General features: G+C 25.6%; 1 protein-coding gene across 2 annotated transcripts; it reads left to right on the top strand.

Moving 5' to 3' along the window:
* Window positions 1-6,994: 6,994 nt before the first annotated feature.
* On the top strand, window positions 6,995-9,512 carry LOC107430256 (uncharacterized). 2 transcript variants are annotated; one of them, XM_025079471.3, is made up of 9 exons: window positions 6,995-7,175; window positions 7,272-7,418; window positions 7,531-7,628; window positions 7,929-8,001; window positions 8,099-8,159; window positions 8,252-8,337; window positions 8,435-8,524; window positions 9,225-9,271; window positions 9,498-9,512. In XM_025079471.3, the coding sequence occupies exons 1-9, from the start codon at window positions 7,071-7,073 to the stop codon at window positions 9,502-9,504; spliced, it is 714 nt and encodes a 237-aa protein (XP_024935239.2). In that variant the 5' UTR covers window positions 6,995-7,070; the 3' UTR covers window positions 9,505-9,512. The 2 variants fall into 2 exon arrangements, with proteins under 2 accessions (XP_024935239.2, XP_015896566.2); XM_016041080.4 differs by lacking the exon at window positions 9,498-9,512 and having other exon boundaries at window positions 9,225-9,496.
* Window positions 9,513-12,522: the final 3,010 nt, after the last annotated feature.

Raw genomic sequence — 12,522 nt, 5'->3', positions numbered from 1 at the left:
ATATATATATATGTATACATTTGTTAAAAGACTATGCATATATATATATATATATATATATATATATAATTAATAAAAATGGTTCATAAATTGTGACTGATCATAGAATGTTTTTGTATAATTGTACTTGGATAGTATGAACTAGTTTTAGCATAGGATTTGCTAAATATGTGCTTGGCTTAATAAGACTCAATCTTAAGTTATAAATAGAATAGAAGAAATAATAATATTTTATTTTTTTATTTATTTATTCAGTTATTTATTTGTTTACTTGGTTAACTTTTCATCTATTTAATTGTTTATTATTTACTTAGCTAAATTTCTCTTCATTTATTTATTTATTTATCCATTTATTTATGCTTTTATTTATTTAATTATTTATTTGTTCTTGGTGGACTGAGTTTTAAATGTACTATTTAGTAGGAATGTTATAGAATGCTTATCATCCATTTTGGATCTAATGTAATAAATATACACATATATATATATATATAGAATATCAGGTTATGTTTAGTATATGTGTATGCATACCTATATTTATGATTTGTAAGTTTATTTGCTTATGTTCACTGTATGTGTATGTGTAAGTTTATTTGCTTATATTCACTATATGTGTATGTGTGTGTGTGTGTGTGTGTGTGTGTGTGTGTTTTTGTGGGTGTGTATAATTAAATATGTGTGTATGTGTATATATATATATATAAGTTTATTAGTCGATTTATGTGTGTGTATTTAGTTATTATTAAAAGTTGGATTTAACAAAGTTAATTAACAAATTATTGTTAATTGAGTATTTTATAAAAATTCCAAAAAGAGTTTCAATTGCTTATGTTGATTTTTAAAAAAAAATAATAAGTTTATTAGTCGATTTATGGTTTTATTTACGAAATGGGTTATCATAAATTCAACTCTGATAAAGTGAATATGTTATTAAAATATGTTCATATATATATATATATATATATATATATATATATTTATATGTGTGAGTATAAATAAATACGTGCATAAGATTTCCGTAAGGCTAATTGTTATTAATTATTAATGTATTTAATTAATTAATTAATTATTTATTTATTTATTTATCTATGATGATCTAAGAGAATTAAAAGTTGTAAAAATACTTAATATTAAAAGGATGTTATCATAGTATATTTCCCTAAAATTATGTTATGGGTTTCATAAATATTTATTTATTTGTTTGTTTTTTGTTTAAAACATTTAGCTATGTTTTAAAATGTAATTATGAGAAGTTGACGTTTTCATAATTATATATTTCTACATGATTAGTTAGTCTATAGACGCACCATACAACACTGATATTTTGTACTGTTATATCTATGGACTAGAGTGCAAGTTATATTTAATCATCCTTTATAAACTGTGATGAGCGAGGGTATGAAGTTATATTGCAGTTATAGCATTAACCAACGTCTTCATGGTCGAAAGATGGCAAGTTTAGCCATTTCTATGGGCCTTAAGGTGAGTGAGGGTAGTTGGCAAATTGGCCACCCCCCATGATCATAGGACAATAGGTTATTTAGCACCGGCACCATTAGAATGCTAATGGGACTGCATGTAGGTTCTCTTCTCCCCTTCTCATATATCAAATGGTGTTTAGGATGCCAAGCATTATTTGGCAGTTCTAGTATATCCTATGGTGCATCAGGTATCTTTATGATGTATGTGTATATATATATATATATATATTATGTTATGCTATAATGTATAACACCATACTGGGGTAATGATTTGACTCGGCTCATGGACAGCTTAGTGTCGTATTTATGCTGCTTACGAGACAAGTGGGTTAGACAACCATTATAAGCAACCATCCCTAGCCATATAGGTAGTAGTATATTTATGAACAACTTATATCATGAGACCATGCACTAGCGTACTACATGGTACATCAGGTGTACTTCCACTATGAATGTGTGAGTTATGTAATGTATTTATTAGTTTTAGTTCTATTTTACTTATCTATGATTATGAATAATATTGTTATTATTGTTGTTGTTGCTGTTGTTGTTGTTGTTGTTATTATTGTAAACTGCATAATTATCATATTTGTCCGAATGGATGATTTAAAAGATTTGGAGGTATTGCAGCCTTCGGACATGTATTATAGTCTTCAAGCAGGTGTATTAGTTTTCGGACAGGTATTGCAGCCTTTAGGTAGGTATTATAGCCTTTAAGACAGGTATTGTAGTCTTCGAACAAGTCTTGTAGCCTTCAGGATAAGTGTATTAGCCTTCAGGAAAATATTGCAGCTTTCAGACAGATATGTAGCCTTCGATCAGGTGCATTAGCCTTTGAATAGGTATTATATCTTTCAGACAGATATGTTAGCCTTCGGACATGTGTGTTAGCCATCGGATGGATATTACATTTTTAGACATGTTATTCAAATTCTTCGAGAGGTTGAGTATAAATATGTAGAAAATGTATGTGTATATATATATATATATATATATATGTATTTACATTGGTTTTGAATAGTAGTGATGGTATCGGGTTATCGTTATTAAAATATTGTTCCATTATTTTCATTTTCTTAAATGTAATTTATTCTATAAAAAGTTGTCTTATAATTAATCAATTATTAGCAATACAATTTTTATTTGTATATTCTCTAGATGTTAAAGGGGTAAATAGAATGATTTAGAATTTAGGACCAAGGTTGTATTGTTATTATTATTATTATTATTATATCTGCATTTATGTGTTTGATATATTTATAAAGTGATATAGAAAGGTAAAATTGTAATAAGTGGAAGGTGTGGGGGATCATGAGTTATAAAAGTATGTATTCTCGGTGCTGAGCAAAATCTTTAGAAGAGTTGGGACCATCTCGGATATAGGTAGTAGGTTCCATAAAGTGGCCCTAATACCTATAAAAGTATTTACGGTTTATAAGTTATTTCTTGTATCTATATCCCTATGTTATTGTTATCGAAATCTTGTGAATTTGTGGAAACTTATAATAAGGTGGAAGGAATAAGACGAATGTATATTTTTAAAGTGAGTTTTTTGGATAGAGAATATTTGAGAAATCCAATTTACAAGGGAAATGCCGCTGAATTTTCTGTAAGATTTCTGAGCAGATTTTCCCTACTGGAAGCCATCATAGAATTCCTATAAATAACTTTTAGATTTGGTCCTAACATGGCAATTTATTATGATAACTTTAAATGATTTATTAATCTATATTAGAATTTCAATAATAAAAAATAAAAAGAAAGAAGTAGTATTAATTAATAATTATCACATTAGTATTTGGTCGCACTGGTAATGATGATGATTACAAGTAGAATAGCATCTTATTTGGTATTTAATTGTTTATTTTTTCATTTTTCAATGCTAAAAATATTTGAAAGTGAAGTCATTAAAAATAGCTAATTAAATTGTCTATTCACATATAGATCTCATTGATATTCTATCACAATAGTAACTAATAGTATTTTTTAATAACAAACGTCTAAACAATTTGGTGTCTTTAATGTGAAAGCTTATTCACCAATGGGGATAGGCCTAACCACATCATCTACAGAATAATCTTTTCTCTAGTTTTATTGTATTTTAAAATCAATATTCAGTTAAAAGATCTCTTTCAAATTTGGTTATGAATCTTGATCCTTGGAACATGGATATTAATTACTTAGATGGAATCCAATATGCATATAAAAGGTTAATTCTAGATTTAAGCTGTTTGTTTGTTTAGGAACAATTTAGTAATAATAACCACACATTTCCATATATATATATATATATATATGTATATATATATATATGCGCGATAGTTTTGTGCTTGACTAACCCTTACAATAAAAAATTAAATTAAATTAAAAATAAAAATGATTTTACCTGCCTAGCAGACTTAGTGAGAAAAATTGTAAGTTATTGAATAACCAATATTGTCTGAATAGTTGCTATTGCATATCAAAAAATGAAGAAGATGAAAATGAAAACAAAGGAAAGGGATTCTGACCTATAATTCTTTTTGGAAAACAAAACCAAAATGAAGTTGATCGATGTCGTAGAGTTTTATCTCAACATTGTTGGCACATATGTCTCTCTATGTATATGTTTAATACTTAATAAAGGTCATCTTAACTATTACCCAAAAAAAAAAAAAAGATGTATATTCTCTATTATTATGTTTGATATAGTATTATTTTACGTCTATTTAGGAAACTCTATCGGCTGATTTAGGATCCGTTTGGTATAACTGATGAAAGTAGAGTTTTAATCTGTAGAGTTTTGTATAATAGATCTTTTTGAAAAAGAACTTTTATTAAAAAACTAATAAGTATTTGGTTGTAAATAAAAAAAAAACTGTATTAAATACTTATTAAGCTATATTTAATGCTTATTAAATTTCCATATAAGATAAAAAAAAATTTTTTTTTTTAAATAATCTCAAAATTTAGGCTTCTCTAAAACAGATTAAAAAAATGTATTTTTTGATTAATAAGTACTTATTGATTTTTACCAAACACCTTTATTTTTTTATAAAAAAACTTTTAGTCCTCAAATAGAGCTTTTAAACCAAACAAAAATCCTACCAAACAGAAACTTAGATTTTTTGGTAGGTTTATGCATCTAAACTCTCATTATGTTTGTTAGATGTCATCTTAACTATTACCAAAAAAAAAAAAAAAACAAAACAAAACAAAAAAAAAAAAAGAAAAACAAAAAACTAGATGTATACTCTCTATTATGTTTGTTATAGTATTATTTTACGACCATCTAGGAAATTCTATGGTTGACTTAGATTTTTTAGTAGGTTTATGGATCTAAACTTTCTATTATGTTTGTTATAGTATTATTTTATGACCATCTAATACAATTGCACTGCTAATTCATTACAAAAACATCATGGATTAGTAATTAGTTGGCATACATTTAAAAAAAAAAAAAAAAAAATCTCTGTTTCCACCCTTTTGATTTTCTTCCCAACAGTAGAACAAACAAGGAAGAAAAGAATCAGATTCTTTTGTATCCACTATAAAAGATTCTTTATTTTGTAATTTCTTTATTATTATTTTTTTTCTTTACGTGAGTATTTAATAAGGAGACCAATTTGTACAATCAGAATTTCTTCTCACATTATCAATGTGTACATACATTTGGTAAATTACTATAGAACATTCTAGACACATCCAGTCATAAAGTACCAAACATTTTAAACATATGCGTAGGGAAATATACTGAACATGTATGCTTGGTAGTTTATAACTTCAGGTTTTGTTTTTTGGTTTTTTCTTTTTAGAATCATGACTTAAGCTGTTAGTAATGTGATTTCTAATAATTTTAAATTAAATTAGAAAACTTTGATTTCAGATTAAGAGAAATTAGCATAGTTGCACCTTAAATATTATCGGGATTGAGACTTTATACCTTAAAGAATTTTTTCTAGTAATTTGCACTTAGAATTTGTAAAATTTTTGCCCCATTAATCCTTCTGTTAAATACATAGAGAAAAAGAGGATGCAAAGTGCAACTTTATATAATTTATGGTGCAAATCGTAAAAAGTTCCAAATAAAAAGTAATTAGAAAGAGGAGTATTATTTTTTTCTGTTTTCTTTTTTTTTTTCCCATAAGTTTGTAAAAAATTTGAAAAAAAATTGCAAATATAATTTTTCAAAAATATACATAAAAATCTCTACTAAATATTCTAAAAATATAATTAAATAAAACCAATAAAAATATTAATACATGAAATAAAAATTTCACAGATTATTATTAAAATGCAAATGTAATTTTTGAAAAAGGAAAATGAATAATTTATGCATATTTGTGAGATTAAAAAAAATATAAAGACCTATATAAAAAAGGGTAATCACGTATTTCTAAAATATAAAAGAAAACTTTGAAAAATTATTATTATAAAATATGTTATTTTATTATATATATACATACATATAAATTTTTGTATTTATATTTGTAATTCACAATAATATTTTATAAAATTTATTATAGATAAATTATTCTAAAAATATAATAAAATATTACTTTTTATAAATTTTTATTATAAATATTTATAATTATAAATATTTAATATTTGATAAAATATAAATATATATATTTATTATAAATATTAATTTAAAATATTATAAACATTCATGTTACAGTATTTATAAAAATATTTAATAAAATGACAAAAATATTTTATAAAATTTTGTTATATTGTAAGTAATACATACAATATAAAATATATATATATATATATATATATATATGATAAATAAAAGATCATATTTTATAGAAATATTTTTTTAAAGTTTTTTTTATTTGATTTTAAGATAACCTTATCACTTTCTTTTTATAGGTCTTTATTTTTTAATCTCTCAAATATGCACAAATTATTATTTTTGTTTTTTGAAAATTACATTTGTATTTTTATAATTGCAATTTTTATTTTCATATTCAATTTTTTAGTGGTTTTTATGTATTTTTTAGAATATTTATTATATGTAATTTTTATTTTTGAAAAATTACATTTGAAAATTTTTAAAAGAATTTTTACTAACTTATTAAAAAATAATATTCATCTTTTTAATCATTTTTTATTTTTAATTACTTTTTGTTAGAAAATTGCAATTTAAGTCCTAAGCTATTTAAAATTGTACTTTATACTTTTGTTTCTGTTAAATATCTAATAGAAAGATCAACTATAGAAGAATTTTGTGAATTTAAGATGCAAATTATCTGAAATATCTTTTTTCAAATGTAAAATATCAATTCCGATCAAGTTCACAGTGAGACCGTACCAATTTTTTTAAATTTTGAAAATGCGAAAACAACATTTATTTAGACCAGGTAATAAGCCCTTCTAAGTTGGACGTTTCTACAGCCCACATTAAAGGCCCAATGTAAATCAGGCTCTGATACCATTCTCATAACGGACACTTAAGGGTTGTGACTCTCGGCACGAACATGATTTTATTTACTTTTCGTGCCATCCAAACGGATAATACCGCAAACCGAGCGAAGAAAAATAAAAAAAAGAGAGAAAAAAAAAAATCAGAGCGTAAAAGCTCCAAACTTTACCCAGAAGCTATCAATGGTGGTTCTTAGCGTTGGCCTCGCCACCATTATCCCAGTCGCCCGTAGTAACAGTTGGAGACCAATCCGTTCCATGCCCACAAAAATTTCATGCATTGGATGGGTACAATTCCTCATCTGCGTCTGTGAAATTTCAAATTTAATCATTTTGTACAGTTTCAAATTTCTTGAATGTTATTTCCTTTTTCTTCGAAGGAAGGACCCAGAAGGCATACTTGGCCCGCCTCAAACTGGGCACATCGCTCGGCAAGAGTTCAAGAGGCGGCTCCAGAAGGATGCCGAACTCCGGGAAGAATTCGAACGCCAAGTCCGTGAAGAGAAAGAGCGACGCCAAGCTCTCCGAAATGTAATTTGAATATAATGGGCTTGTGTTTCCATGGCTTGGTTCTTGCTATTGCATAATTTCGATGGATATTGTGCTTACTGTTTGCTATGTGGTGTTGTCTTGTTTGTTCAAGTCTCGGGTTGTTCCTGATACTCCTGCGCAGCTGGTTGAGTATTTTCTTGATACTGAAGCACAAGAGATTGAGTTTGAGATTGCAAGGATGAGGACCAGGTTTGTAGTATAGTTCCATTTTTGTGGTTCTGGAATTCAATATAGAGTGCTGGAAATTGGATAATAGATACAAGGAAAAGCTTAATTGAATGGAAAAAGAACAAATTTTGTGTATATATATATATATATTTATGGGAATATGAATGTTGCAGTTTTTTTTGTTTTTTAATTATTGGGAACTTACTCTTTTTCTGAAATTGAGATTTATCAATATGGTTCTCAGTATGCATTATTTACCAGTGTCCCAATGCCTCTACCTTGCTGGGCCACTAATACTGTCATAAATTATAATAATTGCAGATTGAATGAGGAATTCTTTTCACACCTAAACTTTGAGATAGGTCAGCTTCGCTTTGCGGCTTCGAAAACTGAGGTTCCTTGTTCAAACTCTATAAATTGATTAACTCTCTGCACAAAATAATTTAATTTGAAAGGTTGTTCGCATGAAAACATCTCGATTGTGTTCCCAGGATATGGAAGATAGATTAATCGAGCTGGAAGCATTGCAGAAAGCCTTAAATGAAGGAACAGGTTTTTGTTAGAGTTCATATACTCTATTAGTTATGGATTTCATGCTTTTTGTTGATAAAATCATAATTCATTTTCCCCATCTTCTGTTACAGAAGCGTATGATAAAATGCAACGTGATCTTGTAACAGCCAAGGAAAATCTAACAAAAATCTTGACTTCAAAGGATCTTAAAGCAACCGTATGTGCTGCTCTTGTCCATTAGACCAGCCTCCCAAGTTTATTTTCTTTTTGTTCCTATGTCACTTGTCCGACTTCACTTTGTTTTAATGATGCAGTTATTGGAGTTGGTTGAGCAGAACCAACTTAACAGATCCTTGTTGACACTTCTTGACGAAAACATAGCAAATGCACAGAGAGGTAACCAGGTAATAGCCATTGAGAAAGCCTCCTACGTTTTTATACACTTGTGAAGTAGTTTATATGGATATTTTATTTTTATGTTTTTATGGTGTTGTTTGAGATACATAAATGATAAATCTCAAGATTCCTCTAAAAAGATTGACATTCACCCCTTGTTATTATCAATGGGTAGGACAAATTCTCTTGAAACTTACAACCCCACAAAGAAATAATGGAGAAATCATCTAAATGCTTAACTGGAGGAGTGAAATGTAAATTATAGTTCTGTCACCATACTGTTAATGATGTCCCCGTAGTTTTCATCTAATAAGCGCTGCCTAGGTTTCCAGTTTTGTTCTTGCGTTAAACATAATATAGAAGTAAGGAGGTTCTAAACATTGTAAATAAGAGATCAGAGAAGTATGTTGGAAAAAAAAAAAAAAAATGACTGTCCATGTCTGTGCATATAAATTTTTGCCATGCTCCAACTTCACATGGACAGAAGAAACTCCACTTTATATCTTTGGTATAGCTACTACGTTGAAGAGAACCTACTCTTGAAAGTAATTTTGTGCCACATTTATGATAAACAAAGTGAAGCCAAGGTTTTCTTTAGTTTGAACTAATAATTTTTATGCCAGCTTCTCAAATGCATCCTTTTTTCAATAATTTTCATTATTGTGAGCTGAACTATCAAGCTTTACCTCATGTAAATTGAACTTGCAGAAACAAGCAGCAGAGTTCATGGAAAAGGTTCGTGGGGCTGTTTTGAGGTACATGACTGTTTAGTGTTCATGTGTGAAATTGAAGTACTCGGTTAGTCTTAAGGGTTCTTTCTTGTTTCCTATTTTTGTATAATACCATAATGCTGCGCCAGATTCATCAGATAACTTTTAATTTAAATTATAAACAGAAATACTATTGTATCAAAGACATGCTTTTAATTAAAAGTAAATATACAGAGGGACTAATATATATATATATATATATATTTTCCAGCTGTTGAGCGCAGTTAGATTTTTTTTCGTAAGTAACGCAGTTCTTAGATTTGGCATTGCCGTCTTCATGTAGAGTGAGGCCTGATATCAATTTCCTTAATAATGCGACAAAAGAAAGATTCCATAAGCAGCGGGATAAATCTAAAACATAGCACTACCTATAATATGGGCTCTTTTCTAGTGCTGCATTTATCTTATTCTATATAATGCCTTGTGGTATGTTACTATAAAAAAATTGCCTTGTGGAATGGTGTGATTTCCCAATATGTCTTTACTAAACAACCTCTACTAAGGAGCCGTATGTTTTTCATTCTTCCCCATTCGTCTGTGCTTAAAAAAGATCAGCTTATGCATTTTGGATTGGATAATGAAAAATGTGGTATCTGATCTGGAAAGCACTTAAAGTAGGCTGACAGACTATAATTCAGTAAAATAAGTTGTAGGGAGCTTAATTTTACTTTTTTTTTAATATTATTATTATTAGCATTAATACTTGGTATATATAATTATAATATATGATTTCAGAAATAATCTATAATAATTAATTATATTCAAATCTAATAATGATATGTGAAAATTTTTTTTAGTATCTTACTTTTATATATAATATCATAAATAATATTTCTATAATAATATTTAGACTTTGATATTATTGTATATTACATGCATGTTTACATATAAAATTTAAATTATGTTATATGTATTATTTGTTATAAAAAATAATTTAAAATAACCTAAAATAACAACTTAAGAATAAATAGCAATTACATATATTGAAACAAATAATAATAATATGTAACAAAAATTAAAAGAAAAAATAATAAAACCTGTTTATTCATTAAAATCATTTTAACACTAGTAATATATGATTTATCATCAAAGCTTAAAACATCTTAAAGTCTTCAAGCTTGAACTTTGAACATTCAATATATCTTACTAGCGTTGATATGGTTGATGAAATCACCGTGTTTGGTCATATTTAAAAATTTATTTAAAAGTTTTATTGTTACTAAGAACATTTTGCTTTTAATTTTTTTTTAATCTATATCGTAAAAGTTTGTCAAGAACTAAAAGTTTGACTTCTAAATTTAATTATAAAATTCAAATTTAAAAATGTATACTTATCTAATTTTTCTCAATACACATACTATTTTCATACCTATTTAATTTTTTCCATCAATAGAATTCAAATTCAAATGTATTTATATAATTTAATTCAAATTCAATTGTATCTATAGAATTTAAATTCAAATTTAAATATATTATTTGTTATTTGTAAATAATTAATTATTCTATATTAAATTTTTATATTATATATAATTATATTTATTATTGTTATTGTTGTTATTATTATTATTATTATTATTATTATTATTATTATTATTTATCTTATAAATATATTTTTACCTTATAAGATAATTTATCTATGAAATTCAAATTAAAAAAAATATTTATCTAATTTTTTTTGTTATCTATGAAATTCAAATTCAAATTCAAATATAGTTAAATAATTTAAATCAAATTCAAATGTATTTATATAATATTTTTTATTTATGGAATTTAAATTCAAGTTCAAATGTATTATTTAATCACTTGCAAATAATTAATTTTTCTATATTAAATCCTTATAATAATAATTTGGATTTAAAAAAAAATATATATATTTATATATATATATATATATATAGTTTTACTACCAAATGTGTCGACTTGTATATTATAATACAGATCAGCATTAAATTATATATTATTTATGGAGTGTTTTATATATTTTATTTCAATATTATATATAATTTGTTTATGACTTACATTTAATGTATATATCAATATTCATTATAACAGAATTTTCAATATATAATATATATTATTATCAACAATTCATATAATAGTATATAATTTTATAATCATATTTGTATATATAAAAATATTTAAAATATGTTTGATTAAAAGAATCATATATATGCAAATACAATTTATGTCATATATAATATTATAATATTAAAAATATAAATTTTAATTTTTTACTAAACGTCTGAGATATATAATATTCAACTGATTAACTTGCTATTCACTTCACGTTCATAGTAATTATACTATTAATATTATAACAATAAATATATAGTTAATTATTATTAATAAATAATAAAATATATTTATTATTATTTTATAATAATAGATTTTATATATTTTTGGATACATCCATAAAAAATAAAAATTTCATTACTCTTTTAATCGATTATATAATATTATAATAATAAAAATATATATATTTTTGAATACAGCCAACAAAAAATAAAATTTTTTATACTTTTCAATAATTATTTTATTTGTTATTAATTAATATTTTGATAGAATAGTAAAAAATAAAAAATAAAAAAGATGATTTTTTTATTAATAATTTTGAAAAAAATTAAAAGAATATGAGGATAACACATAATAACATGACTATTCTATTTACATATATATATATATATATATATATATTTTTTTTTTTTTCGCCTCACCAAATCACTATCCATTGCGTCAAAATTAAAATAATATAAGAATAACACATAACAGTGACATAATTATTCTATTTTTATATATTATATATTATATATTTATAGAATTCTTCTATAGTGTATATAGTTTGCATACGAATGTATCAAAAACTAACGATTTCATTCAAATAGTATCAACTTTAAATGCGGTTTATATGCAATTCGTATAGTAGAATTGCTCTTTCTCTCTCTGTATATATATATATATATATGTATGTATGTATCTATATAGATTTTTTGCTGGGACCGTGCCAAACCACCACCCCCACTATGAGCTGCTCAAGAGGGCCACTAGCTGCTAAGAAATTTGAGCTCTGAAGATGCTAATATTTTATTATTTGATGCAAAAATAAAACTTGTTTTAAGGAGCTGAAATTTCGCTTTGAAGAGTCTGAAAAGGAAAACATATTGCCCAACAAGAAGAGTTATTGCCTGCCCATACAGAAGCCACAAAAGGAAAAAGGTCGGGGATGGCGAGTGGGCCAG

The sequence above is a fragment of the Ziziphus jujuba genome, chromosome 6 (genome assembly GCF_031755915.1).
Source record: "Ziziphus jujuba cultivar Dongzao chromosome 6, ASM3175591v1".
Classification (NCBI taxonomy): Eukaryota; Viridiplantae; Streptophyta; class Magnoliopsida; order Rosales; family Rhamnaceae; genus Ziziphus; species Ziziphus jujuba.
This window is presented reverse-complemented; position numbering and strand designations above follow the sequence as displayed.